Below are 18357 nucleotides of genomic sequence, written 5' to 3' on the forward strand. Positions count from 1 at the left end.
TATGGGTTCCAGTCTATCTATTAGATGGCACTGCTGCATTCAGAGTGATTCTCTCGATTCCACCAATCCACATGTCAGTCATCTCAGAAAACACTTTCACAGACACACCTAAAATGTGTTTTCCCAATTTTCTAGATGTCTCTCAAACCAATCAAGTAGACAAACAAGATCACCACCACGAGGTTTGACTTATACAATTCCTGCCCCAGCCTTTGTAAGGAACCCTCACTCTGGAACTACATCTACTGTGCTTGAATTCAGTTTATAATGCTTCAAATGGGAAAACTGTTTTAGCATTCTGAGCCTCAAGTCCCCTCTCTTTATAGAGACAACATTGATAGTAGCTACCCAATGAGCTTGTCACAGAGATTTTTTTGAGTTATTATGTGTAAAGTGTTTTGTCAGTGACCGATCAACGTTTAAGTGTTTGTAGTGTTGACTTTCAAATTTGCTGACCTAGAAGTGATGATATGACAATGAATGACTCCTGTGGACAAATGAACAAATAATTGAGCCTCTTACAATTCATGGCTGGTGCAATGTTCAGTAGGGATGCAGACTATTTCAGTTTGTGCTGTTATTTCATTAATATTAGGAGAGATTTTTGCCTGGGCAGAGTGAAGAGAATATTATGCAGAATAGACCCAGAATTGTTGAGCACTTAGGTTTAGGGCCTGGACCCAGTCATGTTAAGCTCTGAACCTTTGATGGTTCCAGCTGAGGGCCCAGCACCCCACAGAGTCATTTCAGCTGCTATCTTAGCCCTTTCCTACTTACCTTGAAGAAGGAAGCAAACTTTGAATTGCAGTGATAAACAGAAGAACTATAAACGCACAGACCAGGTTTGACTTGAATACTTCATCCCTCATTTGAGAATACTGTAATTTAAAAAAAAGTAGAATCAATGACTTTGTAGCAGAGTTAAGGTTTTGGAGGAGATAAGTGTCATCAGTTTGAGGTTAAGGGAAAGCAGCAACAATGCAATAGCTTCTTGAAAATGTTTAGTAGGAAGCTGTATCTTCTGAAATCACCACAGGGCAGTATTTCCATCCTCCCACGAATTTTCCTCTGAAACTCCAGGACTTAATATACCCCTTCCCTAGTAAAGGACCTATAAGGGTTTATGAGCTCCTCCAGTTCCTGCTCCATGAGCTTCTATCATTTAACAGAACAGAAGAGTCCTTGCCATGTACACTGCAGATCAAAGTCCTGGGGACTTTCCTCCTAAGCAAAATGAAGTTATTTAAGGATGGTGCTCTATTTCTTGTGGGGTGATGGGATATAGACAAATGTGTTACCAGGGAATCTTTCTACCATCCTTTAATTAAGAACCATTGACAACAACTTCACAGAATCTAGAGCAGCTCACAGGACCTCCAGTGGTGTAGCCTCTTATCTCACTGCAGGCAAATCAAGGCTGATAGGTTAATAGGCTGATGCCTGTCTGTTGTCCATTCTAGGCAGCCCTGGCGAGTGGTGGTAACATTAGATTACCCAGAGTACTCAGTAATTTCATTGTTGGCTTTAAAAGCTCATCAAATGTTGGATATTTGTATTTGCCTCACTCTTTCTTCATTTCCTGAACTTTTGTAGAGCCACTAAATTGTGTAATAATATTTTAGAAAGAAGGACAGAGGTCTTAAAAACTGTGAAAGGCATTACAATCATGTTTAGCCAAGTCCCTCATTTTGCCTTAGTGACACAAAAGTCTAGTGAATTGCTGTGGATCACGAAGAATGCAGACTCTTAGTTTGGGATGAGGGAAGAGGCACAAAGCTAAACCTGGCACTACAACTTTGTAATCCTTGGTTTGAATTTTTGGTAGCTAGTCAATGTCTCTCTCATAACCTCTAGGCTCTTTGCCCACAATAGATAACAAGGTTTAAGTCAGGTCGGTGAAATGACAACACCAGTCCATTTTCTTGGACTAATAGTTTGAAATTACAGTTACAGGATTTTGAAACTATTGTTGACTTCTAGTTGTGGTCTAGATTGTAGACTGCAACTTATGGGTCAGAGTCATGGCAAAGGTTTTGGGAAGGGCCAGTAGCTGGTGAGCAACCTGGGGAGATATGATGTTGCTCAGTGAATGCACATCTATTGCTTTTGCAGAGAAATGCCTTTTTCATTCTCAAGCACTGAGGCTTCTTTTAAGCTGCTGACAATCTGCTTAGTATCTGGAGGTGATCCAGGAACCCTGAAAAATCTCCATAAGAAACTTTGTCTCCTAATAAAACTTGAGTTATTAATGTTATTAATAATTACCAATAGTGCTGCCTAGGGCCAGGGCCAAAATGAATTAGTTACAACACATAATTTGAAGGGAGATAAATGTCTGACTTCCTTATGATATCTGGTTACACACAATTTAATGTTTTATTGATTGACTGATAACTAATTTGATTATATAGCTTTGATATTGGGATTTTACAAACGTAATCTACAATCCTTAGTGTATATAATCCTTCATTTTTATCATTATTACCATCATCACCCTCATTATCATCAGCATACCAGCCTCTTGAAGTTATGATAGACCATCATCTTCCTAATTCTAGACTCCATTCTGTAACATACTTTATTTACATTTACTCAAATCCCTGCTAATTATCATCAGGTGACCACCTCTGCTTTGTCAGGGAAGCAGGTTTTCTGTCTGTAAGCCCGGGCAGGCCATTCTAGATTATAAACACCCTCTGCTTAAATTCTCTAGTGCCTAAGTCTGAGCTTTCACTCTTATCTAGGGTTCCTTCCCATTCACTGGCCTTTTCTCAATGGGAGAATAGCATTCCCAGTAGATACCAAATTGTCCCTGTGACTCCTTTCCTGAAAGTTTCTTACTGATGACATTTAAACGATTGCATACTCATAATTGGTCCCACTAAAGTTGAAGGAAGTTTTGTGCTTGTCATTTCTTTTTTCAGATAGCAAGCTGGTGGAATCAAGTAGGGAGACTTACTTTGTCTCCAGTCCTGTCCGTATTTCTCTATGAACAAAGCTAATTTCTTTGAAGATCACTTCTCTTTTCTGCAAAATGGGGACATATAAGGTTTGCGATGCTAAAACATTCTATTATTTTCATGTTTGAATTTCAGTTCCTTGCACAGCCACAAAAAGAAAAATCTGTGCCATTGATGTCAATCAAACATAGAATACTGGGTTTCAGAATGGAATGCATTGTGACTTTGAAATACAAGGAGAGAAGGCTTATGAAAAGAAAATTCTTAATTGGCTCAGAATGTTAGAGTATCAAAACTGAGCACTGATTCACTGAACTTCATTTTGACTTGTGAAGGTCTATACCTCTTGGGTGCTTAGCTATATTGGGTTTGTTACATGCACCTGTTTTCCCAAATTAGACATTCTTTGTCTCATCTGTTCTGTCCTCATCTGACCACGTTTATCTTTCCATATTTCAGTTGTGACTATGGAGTAAATCAGAGCACAACTACCTGCTTTTGAACCTTAGCTTCAACACTTAATAGCTATGGAACTTGGGGGTATATCTACTAGGCTTTCTATATCTCATTTTTGTTACCTAGCAAATGGGTGCGAGAGGAGCCACTCACAAGGGTTTTTGGAAAACCAACCTGAGTTTATACGCACAAAGTGCTCAAAACAGTGTCTTGTGAAGGCATGAATCAGGAAGTTGTGCCACATTTTGTTCATGTCTGGAGATGTTGGCCCTGAAATCTATTGAAATGTTAACTCTAGAATTAGTAAGAGTCATAAGGGTCAATGGGTTCTAGATCCATCATAAGGAAACTGAGAAATCCAAGTATTTACATGGTTACCTGGAAGAAAAATCCATTCCGGATTCTTCATCCACAGAGGGATGGTCAGTGAAGGTAGTTGCAGATATGATGGACAGTGCCTCTTGCTTTCTCTGTCTCTGTTCTTGAGACAGTCCCAAAAAATATTTCTTAGTAATAAGGAAGGAAAATATGCTACTTAACAGGATTCTCCATCTCTAATACAAAATAAAAGTGCTGACTATATTCTGACCTCCCCACATGGTGTGGATGGCTCTTCCAGTGAAAATATTGCGGGAGAAAGCTCTCCCAAGTTGAACTGTGTGCACTTTGCGTCTCATTGTGATCAATATAATAATCTCATCAATGAAGTGGGTTATGTTCATTTATCCTGTTGTTCAACTGTGACCACCACCAATATTTCTCAGTAATACCACTCAGAAATAAGTGTTAGCTCAGTTCTAGACATTTCTGGTTAAAGAATAAACTCTTTTTTTTTTGAAATTTCACCCCATCTTTGGATAAAACTAGCTTTAAGAAAGGGGATTTTTTCACACATCTTTCATTAGTCTAAATTAATATGATTGTTGAATTAAAGGAGAGTCTCAATTGGGAGAAACTGTTAATTCTGTACAAAAGAATTGAGTAATTTGACCTCTACTACTACAGTTAAGTTTGTGTACTATCTTCCATAGTGATGGCCTAGAGCACCCTTACATTATATTATTTAGACAAAGGGAATAGCCACAACAAAACACACATCTAATCTGCCATAAAATTTAAGTTTTTAAATAATATCTTCTCTTTTTTTTTCATTTCTAGTACAATAAAACCATCGGTATCAACAACAATTCTACAAGTGATCATTTTCTCAGTCTTGTACCACCTCACTTCTTCCAAGTAACCTGATGTTAGAGTGAAGGTGCATATTTTCATGTTTAGATGACTCACAAAGAAACATGGTAACACGTGTCTGAGATGATCTGTGTCAGATAAACATGGTAACACGTGTCTGAGATGAGCTGTGACAGATAAACATGGTAACACGTGTCTGAGATGAGCTGTGTCAGATAAACATGGTAACACATGTCTGAGATGAGCTGTGTCAGATGAACATGGTAACAGGTGTCTGAGATGAGCTGTGTCAGATGAACATGGTAACAGGTGTCTGAGATGAGCTGTGTCAGATGAACATGGTAACACATGTCTGAGATGAGCTGTGTCAGATAAACATGGTAACACATGTCTGAGATGAGCTGTGTCAGATAAACATGGTAACACGTATCTGAGATGAGCTGTGTCAGATAAACATGGTAACACGTGTCTGAGATGAGCTGTGTCAGATAAACATGGTAACACGTGTCTGAGATGAGCTGTGTCAGATAAACATGCTAACAGGTGTCTGAGATGAGCTGTGACAGATGTGTAAGACAGAAAGACACACTGCTTCCAAACTATACAACTGTAAGTCATAGTATCCTTGGTTAGGGTGTTGGACTGACCATTGCACACGTCACGGTGAAACCAAAAGGATAATATCTCTCCTGTGTTCTTTGTTTGGAAGGCCCTGGTTGCCGACAATGATGCTTTAACAAGAAGGAATGGAATGGGTCAGTGACCTTTGGGATGAAATCTTTTCAATTCTATCATTCTACATCCTACCACTGGAGGAAAAAAAATGCTATTTCTTGCTCTAAAAGCCACTGATCTTGTGGGACAAGAGATGGCTAATTGGTCTAATAAAAATACACAAGTGAAATGGCCCTTGAAATCATTTGACTGCCTAGAGGCTGGTACGAATGGCAGCTTTTTACAAGGTGTAAAGAGGGTGAGGAGTCCTATAAAGCTGCTGTCCGAATAAAGGTAGATTTATTCTCTGAGCCCCTTTGAAAATTGTCCTTCCTACTTGAAAAGGAGACCTAAATGCTCCTGCTGTTTTAAGACTCCCAAGAACAGCAAGAAGGAACTAAGATAAACCAGATGTTACAAGAGAATCATCCCTTCAAAATAGCCTTCGAAATGAGATCATGAGAACGATGAGGCAGTGTCTCATTTAGAAAAATAAAAACAACAACATCTGATAGCATTTGGTTGATACTCTGTGTTCCAACTTGTACTATCTGAACAAGGAATGAAGTGATGTGAAAAAAATTCTGATTATCTCTAAGAAAAGATGTGTATGCTTGTTTATTACTGTGTTGTAGAGGCCAAAATCAGAACCCACCGAAAAGTTCATTCCTTTCCTAAGCCTTCTTGATCAAATTCCTCCCTTTTCATTCTTTTTCAGTCATAACAACTCAAGAGTCTACAGTAAGAGGGAGTGCTCTGATGTGTGTGATACATCTTCACTGAAACCAGTTAATCCTCCACATAACTTTGATTTTCTTTATAAAGTGTATGGACAACTGAGAGAAATTCTGAACACATAAGATATCAATTTTACTCAGCCAAAGCATTATCTAAATATGTTCTTGGGTAGCAAATAGTAGCATTTGTGTGGTAGGAAATGGTGACATTAAACAAATGTTTTGAAAGCATCCAGCACAGAACTTGGTTCATGTCATGAAAATTACAATGGTTTTTGTTAAATAAAAGTGAGTAAGATCTAATAGCTGATTTGGGCATAAAATGTGAAGCTTCTCTCAGTTTAACTTCATATACCTTAAGTACTTTTAAGAGCTATTTCTTCTTTTTCTGCTCTTTCAAAACCATCTCATTATATGACTAAATTCTTGACTGTTAATCCTTTTGCCTTCTTCTAAAGCACACAGTTCAACATTGTTCCTATTCCCACTGTCCTAAGAGGAAAGATATTTCATGCATTTATTTATTAATTTATTTGATTGACACGTGTATGTACAGAACTAGGGTGATAGAGTTACCCTAGTGATAGCCAGTCTTTCTCAGTGTTTTCCATGCTATCAAAAACAAGTGGTGAATCATTTGTATATGTATATGCATATGTGTCTATGTAGGGGGTGGGTAGAGGACAAAATACCTGCTCATGAGTTTGCATTCTACTTTTTTCTTTCCTTCAAGGTCTTTGTCACATGAATTGCTATATAATCACTTTTGTGTATTGTATCTTTTACTGTCTGTATCACAAAATTATTTTAAACTGCATGAAAAGCAGGCACCATGAAAAATGTGGGATTTTGATGCTATATAACTGATAGTCTGGGCTTAGGAGACATATTGAAATAGATTTGAATTCCATATCTGCTGCCTTGGGAAATGTATTCAAATTCTCTGAGGCTTCTACACCTGTCAAATGGTAGAACTAACACCTACACAAGAGGTGTTGTAACAATACATGAGGTGTCAAGTATAAAATACTTATGATAGAGCCTGACATGATGGCAAGGGCTAGATGAATATGTTTCCTTGTAATGCTGCTACCTCAGAAGCAGTTTATTGCAGGCACACAAGCATTCACTGCATTTCTTCTGCACATCAATGTCACCACTGATGGGCACTCTGATGCCCATTTTTAGGATGGGAGGGTCAGGGACTGGCCCCAGATTGCAAAAAGGAGAGTAAACTTCATGAGAACAGAAGTTGTGGCTTTCTGTCTTTCTCCAGTGCCCAGAACATTATGGCTAGTGGAATCCAGGCAAGCACAGTATGAACTGAACTGATCAAACACTCTGAGCTATGCCAGATGGACTTGCTAGAAATAAGAAGGGTGGCTAGAAAGACAGTTCTTGAAAGAACTTGAAGAAACTCATATGTGAAAGATATGAAAACACTTGGGTGGCTTGTTCTCATAAGAAGAGACACAGCATTTAGAGCTACTCAAGCACTGGATGCCCTTAAATAAATATTCTGTTTTTCTCATTCTTAACACACATTCTAGAAGCCAAGGTATCCAATGTGTCTGCTCCAATGATCTAGAGGCAGTGATGGGAATATCTCTCTTAATGAATGACAAATATGTGCTCAGTTAAGTGGATAAAGATTGGAATCCTGGTACTTCAGGATAAAGAACATTAAGAGTGAACCTTTTATTGATTTTCATTAAATAGTTTCTTTAAATAGCTCTGGAATTGTAAAATTTATTCTGAGCATTTACCATCATCCAGGTTCAGATTGTTATAAAATATTTGACTTATTCAAATATATAGTATATGATTTCATATACTCCTCCAGCTCTGTATGCCAGGCTAGCTGGTCCAATCATTGGCCCAGAAGCTCTGAGAATTCTCCTGTCTCTGCCTTATATCTCCCTGAAGGAGTGGTGGAATTTCAGATGCTTCCATTAAGTGTCCAGCTTTTATGCAGACTCTGGGGACCCAAGCTAAGGTTCAAAAGCCTTCACAGCAAGTGTCTTTACTTACTGGGTCATCTTGCCAGCCCTTAATTTATCATACTAACTTGTATGGGCAAATGATCATAAGCATGCCAATGAGGTCAAACCCTTTGTCTTGTTTCCTTACTTGTACTAACAGGTACTGAGCTCAAGTCATATTTATTAGGTGATCAGGTCTATGCTCTTTCTTCTTTTCTTTTTAAACGAAGATTAAATATTTTTGAACAAAATGAGAATTTTTGCTTGAGTACAAAAGTCCATTGGAGTGACAGAAGGCTATCAACGTGTCTGTCTCTGCTACTACCAAATAATAAGCAACTTTTTGTGCCTGATTTTATTTCTAAAGGGGAATTTGAATCAAGGTCTTTTTTTCTCCTGGTACCACTGACAGCCTTTCAGAAGATGTCAGAGTCCATATTGGCTCAAGTGTTGACCTAGGGATCTTTTCATATGAGCCAGTCCCCATCATGCCCACACAGCCAAAGGACAAAGGAATGTGGCTGAAAATTCAGAAAATCAGAATCCTCCAAGAATGTGTCTGGAAATGCATTTCTTCTTGCACATTAAAATCACAAGGGCAGTTGACCAGCAGGCACTTGCATTTTGGACCAGATCACCAGGCAACTCTGCAGTCTATAAACTATCCACCAGGATGAGGAGAATTGGCACAGATACAGAAAGAGGCTTTCTCAAAGGGAGATGTTTCAGAATGAATAGATGATGTCAGAATTGGAAGAAGGAAGGAAATCTCATTTTCATTGATATGATTTGATTTTAATACCTAACCTACTAACATGCCAACATCAAAAGTCAAAATCCCCAACTCATTACAGAATATATATTTAACATATCCTGATTTTTATTCTACATGAAGGACTTGTCCCATTCTGGGGCAGTACATGGCTTATGGAACACTATATTTAGTAAGTTCTTATTAAACTCTTCCTAGGCTGAAGGGTTTTATGCAGGTTTCTCTAGATGGGGACATCCATCTGTAATTGTAATTAGCTATCATTTCCCTCTTAAACTTCATTCAGAGAAAGTCTTGTTCCAGAAGTGAATGAGAACCAGAAGCGGAGATGTACTACCTTCCTGTAAGAACTATAAAAAACAGAAGGAAGCAAGTGATCTCACAAAGGCTAAGTTCCTTGCTGGATGATGAAGGCTCACAACTCCCAAGACAAAGGTGAATGTTGCAATAAAAGATAGAGAGTTAAGGAAAAGGGGTATCACCCAAAGAAGAAATCTGAAGACCAGAAGGCATACAAAAAGTTCTACAACCACAATCACGATTAGTAGCGAAAATCAAGTATCAAGGAGATACTGTTTGCTTTTTATCAAATTGATATTTTAAAGAAAATAGAGGCACCTGTTCTCAGAGAAATTTCAGAATGTTTATGAAATACTTTAGAGGTACATCTTCTATTTGTGTCTTTAGGATATCACCTTAAGTAAAGAGTGAGCATGAATGTGTTTAACCATGAGAATGGCCATGGAGGAGACATAGCTGGAAACTCACAGTAGTGAAAAACTGAAAATGCAAAAAAAAAAAAAAGGTCTAAACATACAATGGAACAGCATACAGTTACTAAAATTACAGTCTAATTAAATAGCAATATGGAAAAAGACTCAAGCACAGAATAATTAAAACTGCTCCTGGCCCATATGTACAGAATAGTCTGCTTTATAAAAATGCACAAATAACCACATAGGCACACATCCCTTTAAGGCCTCGGGGGCTGATGCTAAAATGTTAATATGTTGAAACATCAAGGAAGATTTCCTTTTTATTTCCTCACGTACTTAGTGTAAAATACCATTACTAAAAATGCATCATCACCATTCTTCTTCTCTCTCTTTCTCTGTTTGTGTGTATGTGTATGAAATGTAAACGTATGTTTGAGCATGTGAGTGTGGGCATGCATGTGCCATGGCACACGTGTGGAGGTGAGAGAACAAACTTTGCTGGTAGTCCCCACCCTCTACCTTGTTTTGTACACCATGCCAAGAGCTTCTAGGCATTTCTGCCTTTCATATCACTTCAGCAATGAGCTATGTGCTTAGCTTTGCATGGGTTCTGTGGATCTGAATTCAGATCCTATTCTTTTACAGCAAGTGCATTGCCCACTGAGCCTTCTCTCCTGGGCAAATGTATTGTTTTATGTGAGAAAAAACCTATTATCACCAATGGCATTTAATAAACATGTTTCAATCCTACATCTCTTTTCTGCTTTCCTAATCTTTGCTGGTCCCCAGGATGTGTAAGTCCCACTGGAAAATGCTTAGCTTTACTAAAGAAAGACAAATTTTCTCTATGAAATATCAGACCTTTAATAACTGAGTCCTTTTCTCCCTTCCAGAGTTCTACCCAAAAAGTCCTCGTGAATTTGCTGGTAAGTGAGACTGTTGAGCACGGATTGTGAACTGGCCAAGACCAACTCTTGTGTTCTATGGCTTGTCACAGGAAATACATCATGAGTAAATGATGAGAGTGAAAATAACGGCTTTGGAATGAGGGGCCAAACGCGAATGGTGCCTAGGAACATACTGGAATCAGTGGAAGATCTGTCCAAGGTCCTGATTTAACAGAGGAGGAAACCAAGGAACTGAGAAGGTAAATGTATGGTCCAAATGTAGCTAAGTCACAGGTTCATGGCACAGCTTTCTGGGACCTACTCTAAAGCATTGGTGGAGGTGGGAGCAGCAGAGGAGCTCCCCACAGTGAATTCCAAAGTCAGAATCAGGGAGAACTTTAGTTTTCCCTCCTGAAAATTTACTGAACAAGGTCAGATCAAGGTTCACTCATGTTTTTAAAAATCATCAGTTGTAAAATAGATACTGAGATAAATCATGGAAAGTGGGATCATCTTCCTCAATCTCTGCACCCCAGGACTTTTCTCATTTTTCTTATGTATGTACATTCAATGTTTCCATTTCTGTTTTTCCTTTTTAGGGAACTGCTTTTATGATCCAAACTTGCTTTTAAAAACTAGGGTAGGACAGTGGGGAGAATAGGGCTCTTGCAACTTTAAATAATCTATGTGTTTAAAATGCTACAATTGCATGGTTTTACTTAAAATGTGAATTTTTGATAGCACGTACATTTAGACACCTCTGAAATCAGGGTGCCTGTTAATATCACAGGAATCTTAAAACCTGCAATTCTTCCCTGGGAGGTGTGTGATTGTTTCTTCTAGCCACCAGGTGGCAGTATCAACCAGCACCACTTTAAAGTTTCTGCCTGAGGCTTTTCTCTAAATCACACCTAGACTGTGAATTTGGGGGCACACCTGTGTAGATTTCATTTTGAAATTTAGATCTTGGGGGATTCTTTCCATTTGCCTACTCACTGACAGGACGAGGCATATGGGTCCTTCACTGCTGCTGTGTATTGGGCAGATTTGTTTTTCCTTCTCATCTTTAACCTGACTGTGCTAACTTGGCTCTGTGTGTATGGTGTCTGCTTGTGCACACATGCATGTGTGTGCGTGTGCATGTGCGTGTGCATGTGTGTGCATGTGTGCGTGTGCATGTGCGTGTGTATGTGTGTGTGCTTTTTGTAGATTCCTAATACTGTATAATTTTTGTTTCTGAGTTAATGATCCCTAGAGTCAATAAAATATGGTTCTTGGCTTTGGAACAGTCGATGTTCTCTTTGTAAGTGTGAGAGCAGACTTTTCTCTAAGGATGCAAGAAGCTGATGTACCACACTGATTCTGTTCTCTGAATCTAGCATCCTGTGCTCTGAGAATTGTATTTTTACTTTGCTAAGGTACTTTCCTACCTCAACCCTTTTCTCTGCCTCATCTATCTGTCTCAAGTTCCCAGAGGATGAGGATGGACAAGCTTTTCTTCTTCATGAAAGCACCTGTAGAAGCAAGCCCTGGGAACTTGAGCAGAGGCTGGGTTATGAGCAAGAACACTGGCTTTTGTATCACAGTTACTTTCACTCCATGTCCCTGGGGCTTCACAACTGTTTCTCTCTGTCTCTCTTGATCAAGTACAAGCTGAATTGTATGATAGAATCTCATTTATTTTGATGTTTTTGTCATTTTATACTATCAGCTGTAGATACTTAATTGAAACCACTCATTACATATTCCCTGCTTAGCAGTAACCTAGTCTACAGAGAGGATCTCAGAGTGAGAGACACTGAGGAAAGTCTTTGGAACATCATGGAGGGAACTGAACATCTTCTTAAGTGTGCTATAGTGCCCTCATCACTGAGAACCATACAGCACATGCTAGGTGGCACATGACTGGTCCATCAGTGGGAAGATATCATGTCTACCACAGTATCACCCTCTAACTGTTCCGCAAGAACCTTCCCTGGCCAGCAAACTCAACCCCAGACATGTTTTGCCTGACATAGATCCATTTTTGTTCTAGTACCAGGGAGCTGCCAATAAGATGCAGACACTATGAGCTAAAACACACTAGGTACTGCAGTCTGCAAGTACACTTTTAGCAAGAATGAATAAAAGGGCTTTGTTCACTTCTGGGCGGAACTATAGTGTCTACACAGGCTAATTGAGAAGATTCTCTGAAAAGCCACTCTGCTTATTGTCCTAGTTCCTTTCATAGAGTACTCAGGAAACAAAATGATTTTAATTTTGGTCTGTAAGCCTTTCATTATATTATGAATAAGAAAATCACACCTGCTATTTTTGGGGGGTGTTAAGAGAGGCAAAATGTTTCTTTCTTTTCCGTTTGCTTAGTATGTAGACTCAATGGAATTTAAATTGGGAATTGAAGGTAGAAGGCATTCAGTTTAGAGTTCGTAGTCTGTGGGTAGTAATCACTCACTGGGAGCCGAGCATGTGCATAGATTTGTGAATTCTCCTAACTGGGGAAAGCACAGTCTCACAGGCAGCTGAGCAAATGCACAAAAGAATTGTTCACTGGAGCTTCAAGAAGTATTGGATCAAACTCCTGAAATTTGCTTGCAAATGCCCTGCTGTTCTTGCTGGAGGCTCCTGCAGGTGCCAAACACATCCTGTGCTCAGCCAGGGAAGGTCTGTCTGCTCCTAACAGTGAGATTATATGCATAGTTCATTTAAGGAGGACACTCCATGCATCTTCTTTTGTACAGAGCCGGAGCAGAAGAAGGAAATGGAAAACATTATCCGCACAGTGATGTCTTACCGTATTGGATCAACTTGCCTAAGCAAGTTGCCTAAGCATTGTCTGGGAGACTTTTATAATAACCTGTGGGATGGTTTATGATTGCCAAATTGACAGGATCCAGAATCATGCAGTAAAGGAACTTCTGCACTTGCCTGTGAGGGATTATCTAGAAGAGTTAGCTTTTGGGCACACATGGGGTTTTATTGACTAGGTTAATTGAGTAGGACTATTCAACCTAACGGTAGGTGGCACTATTCCATGGAATGGTTTCCTGAACTGAATACAAAGGGGAAAGGCACTGGCTCCAGCATTTATTGTTATTTTCATCCTGTGAAGGCAATGTGACTGGCTGCTTCAATACCCTGATTTCCTTGACATGATGGACTATCCTTTGAACTGTGAGTCAAAAGAAATCTTTTCTTCCTTTAGTGCTCTGTCAGTGTTTTTTTTTTTTTAATCATAGTAACAAAAAAGTAACCAAGACAAGCCCTGATTGAGACATGTGTGGTACTCTTCTTCTGCAGAAAGGAATGCACGCTCAGAGAAGTCACTCTACTTGTCAAAGGTCACATAGAAAGGAAGTAGCAATTCAGCCTGACTCAGAATCCACAGCTTACTACCAGATTTAGATTGAGTATGGATTCTGATCCAGCCGACAACTGGAAAACTGGAGAATGTCTGAAAAATCTAAGAGATACCGGGTTCACTGCTTCTATTTACATCAGGTTCTGAGAGTCCACATACATCAGGCTATCAGGGTTACAATGAAATGAATGGGTCCAAGAGTGGACACAAAGGCTTAGCAACACTACTTAGCTTCATAGTCTCAAAGTGGAAGAAGCTCTTTTGATGCTTAATGAGTCAAGGCTTCTTTGTTCTTCAGGCATCTTTCTCTTAAAGCTCAGAGATGAGGGTCTCTTTGTCTAATGATCATCTCCTTTCATGGCCTTCTGTCTACTCATTATTTCCAAAGAAAGTAAGAGAAAACAGTACCGGACCAAACCAAACAAGCAACAGACAGAAAGCGAAACAACAGCCCTTGCACTCTCTAACCCCACCAACATTGACAAGAATTTACTTCAGAAAAAGCCGCCGTGGAGACTCAGCTCTACCTTGTGCTCCAGGCTGGAGTCTTTAAACATCAGTGAGAATGGCTTGATATGCTCTCTTCTCAGCTTATCGCCACTCCGCAAGTCGATGGTATGCTCTATTCTCTTGTTAATTTCCTCAGGCCCAGACTGGACATGCAAAGCTTGTGCGAGATGGTTTGGAAGCAGATTTATTGAATTTCTTGTTAGGGCAGCCAGAGTCTAGAGGAAAGCACATGCAAACACCATAAACCTGCTAGTCCCCTTCGGATCCGAAAGAAAGGCAATGTTTTTAGATCATGTTGCATTGCACACAGTCACAGCATTCCATGCAGTTGTATTCAGTGGGGTCTACAACACTCGATCAGTTAGCATTTAGTTCAGAGAAACACAACCTGGCAAAATAATCATGCGGAGAGGCACACTCTCTCTCCTCTGCATAGCTACCCTGAATTCCTTTGGTTGAGGCATTTATAGGGAGCTGTTGCCTGAGAAATGTGAGTTACCACTCTTTCTCTGACCAGGCACTTCCCAGTTATGAGAGAAAGAGAACCAAAGAAATAACAGGAAGTCTGTGTGTCCCAAAAGCCCACCAATATGATCTCCTCCCACTGAGTAGATTCCATGTTTTGATAAGGTCTTTCACTTAATGGTGATGAGAAGATTCGGGGTGTCTTGTGGTTTGCATTTTCTGTTTGAGCATTCCTCAAACACAGACATTCAGATGTGCCAGGCTCTGCTTCTCAAACTTGACAAATATTAATAAGGTTCTTTTTGAAACACATAAACTGTTTTCTTCCAACACAAACCATTATATATCTATATTTTCATATAGATATATGTATAATATTCTTTAGGCAAGAAATGCAAGCAATTCCAGCATCTCACTGTTTCCCAGGATTACACAGCATGAGGTAGAGGAAGGTGCACCACCATGGCTGGTAACTGGACGTGGGGACATGGATGCAGAGATTGCATTGGCTTGTGAGGACATATCAGAGACCTTGTCTCCTGGTGATTCAACAGCCACTGATAAAAATCAACTGGCTGGCTCAAGCCGAATGCAATACTCACTCACAGCTCCAATTTAAGATGGCTTATTAAAGAAAACTAAAAATTAAATCAAACAAACTATAAAATGGCCTAAAGGGATAGAGGAGTAGAGGAGCCCAGTCCACCATCAGGGATTTCCCTGAGTAGAAGTAGAGGCTGTGGTGCATCTGTGAGGGAGAACACACTCCCCACTTTGGTACATACTCACAGCATCTGTTTTGCTCTACCAGCCTCTTAGTTTAGTTATGCTTGGACCACAGGCTAGACTGACATAGATTCTAGAATCATCACAGGAAAGCACATGAAGGGTGATAGATAGAGCACTTTAAGATTCTTTGGCCCCAATCTTTCATGCATCTATAGCCTTGGAGAGACTTGCTCAAGAGCTACAACTTTCTCAAAACTGAAATAAACCCACTGACTTCAGGGTCCGAACCAGAGTCATAGGCTCTGACCTCTTGGAAGTCATCTTGTCCATGTGATAATGATTTTTCCTATAGCACTGTTAGGAATAGCCAATGTAATATAAATTTGAGATCTCTAAAGAACTCTATGGTAAAGCTTCATCAGAGGTATAATTGACTAAACCCCCCTTCTTTAGCCCTAGGATAATGAACAGAATAAAATGTTCCAACGTGATCAAGCTAAATATACACTCACTCCACTAACACAGTCGATTTCAGCGTCGAGTACCTAGGAGATTATTATAGAGAAAAGGATAGATGTTCAGGGGAGGTAAGGCAGGAAAAGGCAAGGGGAATAGGAGGTCTGGAATGGTAAGAAGGAAGCAGGGACCAATGTTGCAGAAAATTCAACAGCAGGGTCCACATCGGGTCAGAGGGCTTGATTCTCTAAGAATCACTGAGGTTGTGCAGCCGAGGAAGCTGAACTGGTGGCCCCCCATCGGATCTCTCATTTGGTTCCACAGGCAGCAATTCCTCCCACGCAGCTTGGACATAACTTATTTTTTTCTGTCTTGGAGAGGAGGTGGGAAGGATGCTCAGGTTGCCCCTGTCTGGGCATTCATTGTGGCGGAGGGATGCCAGAATGCTTCCTGGAAGTGTTAACAGTTGGAGTTCAACAGCCACCGTATATATATATGCATTTGTAGTGAGACATCTCCCTTGCTGTTTATACGTTTAATGCTCTTACGGATTTCCTTCTTTGAATTAAATCAAGCATATACACTCTACTAGAGTCCATCACACTTGAAGCTCTGAGACTTGCAAAGTTTCATGAGCACCTAAGTTTCAAAACATGTTTTGGGGATAGACAGATTTGTTACAGTAGCAGTGTTTACCACAAGTGCAGCTTTAGGATACATGTGCTTAAGGGAAAATCAACATTAAATCAACTCAAGAGGCCAAGCACCATTTTTTCATAAAAGGAAGGGCTTGGGCATTTTTCCCCCAACAAAAAATGACATAGTCTTGGAATAAAAGACAACCCTTGAATCACATTGAATTAATTAATTAGCTGTTAATTGCTTTCTGGCAAGGCTGAGGATCAAACCCAGGGCCTTGCATACATCAGGTAAACGCTCTGTCATTGAGCTATGTTCCATACGAGCACAAGTGATTGAATAAGTTGTCTATTCTGCCTTTATTTCTTCTTATGCTGATGTCGGCCGATGGAAAGTATCATCAGGAACTGATGCAAGTCTGTGTGAGGGCTTGGGAACTAGGAATGAATTTCGTTGGCTGCTGAGCAGAGGATTCTATGTCACTGACCACTTCTGTAAGGCAGAGACCAATGAAATCTTGCCTGCTCAGAGCTCCCCTACATGGTCCTGGGTATCAGTGTGCTTGTTCCCAATGAGAGTGAATTTGTTCTCAACCCTCTTTTTATTTATCAGTACCACCCGGATGTAGTTACTAGGTGGGAAAGAGACACTTGCATCAGAATGTTGTGGCGGAGACTCACAACTGTATTTAGGCTACATACAATAAAGAGAAGAACAAAATTGTCTCAAGAGGTTAAACAAATTGAAATAAGGAACAGATATCAGCCAATCATCTATCTTTGTGTAATTCCCAATGCACTGCAATGGATGTGTGACTCTTGGGATAACTACAGTTTTGGATTTTTTTTTTTGATACTTTACATCGGAAAATAATTGGAGTTTGTCCTGTGTTCATCTTAGTGGGCTGATGCTGCCCATACTGGAAGTCCAGATAATTGTATCTTTACAGCGATTTGTTTGGAAGGAGTTAACTGGGAAAGGTGTGACATGAGTCATTTGTGTATATAGAGTCAGGCGAGAATGAACTGTTTTTAATAGCACGATGCTTTCTGTTCTTTCTAAGTCACCTAACATATAAGAACTAGACTGAGATCAGGTCAAGACAGAGCTGGAATTTTCGAATGATTCCAGTTTTAAATTGCAACTCCAAACTGTGGATTTTAAGAATAAGAAACACAAGTGGAGGAAATGAAAAGAAGTGGGAAACATGATCAGCATATTTGATTATAATATGACATGTACATACATAGTTAAATGTCTATTCAAATACACATTTTAATAAAGATTGCTACAAATATATTATTTAACATTCAATTATACTGTGTATTCTTAGTGTTAGCTGGTGTTTCTAGATACTTGTGAATTCAGAATGAAGTAGGAATATATTTTATGCTAATCAGATATTATTGTACTATTATAAATAGATGATGCTATTAATAAATCATGCTGTTCATATTATCTGGTGCTTTAGATATCAGAGAGGCCAGAACAGCAGTAGAAATGTCAGTAATGGCTTGGGTTAAACTCTCATATCAACCTTCCATCACAAAAACAGATGCTGTAGTTTCCAGAATTGTCCTTCTTGGGGTTTATACTCTCTTCAGATATTTCTGAAGTGATTCTCTTTCCCCACAGTGCTTAGGACATACCAAAGTCCAGATGTGAGCTACTGATTTTTGAAGACAGGGCCTTGCTTGAGAGTATGGGAATTGTGGAAGTTACCATCACAGGATCTAGGGAGCCCTTTGTTAGCTGTATTTGAGTTGGGGTGGGGAGGTCATTATT

General features: G+C 39.6%; 1 protein-coding gene across 3 annotated transcripts in view; it reads right to left on the reverse strand.

Moving 5' to 3' along the window:
- Adcy8 (adenylate cyclase 8) overlaps positions 1-18357 on the reverse strand; it is a 225049-nt gene that overhangs the window by 57064 nt on the left and 149628 nt on the right. For 2 of the 3 annotated variants that reach the window (XM_052747908.1, XM_052747907.1), the window contains exons 8-9: positions 14301-14498; positions 778-878 (exon numbers count right to left, since the gene is read on the reverse strand). In XM_052747908.1, the coding sequence (XP_052603868.1) occupies positions 778-878; positions 14301-14498 (299 nt within the window). The remainder of the gene's footprint in view (positions 1-777; positions 879-14300; positions 14499-18357) is intronic. The other variant, XM_052747909.1, reaches the window with a different exon arrangement.

Source organism: Peromyscus californicus, unplaced genomic scaffold (assembly GCF_007827085.1).
Source record: "Peromyscus californicus insignis strain IS unplaced genomic scaffold, ASM782708v3 Scaffold_20__1_contigs__length_68692818, whole genome shotgun sequence".
Classification (NCBI taxonomy): Eukaryota; Metazoa; Chordata; class Mammalia; order Rodentia; family Cricetidae; genus Peromyscus; species Peromyscus californicus.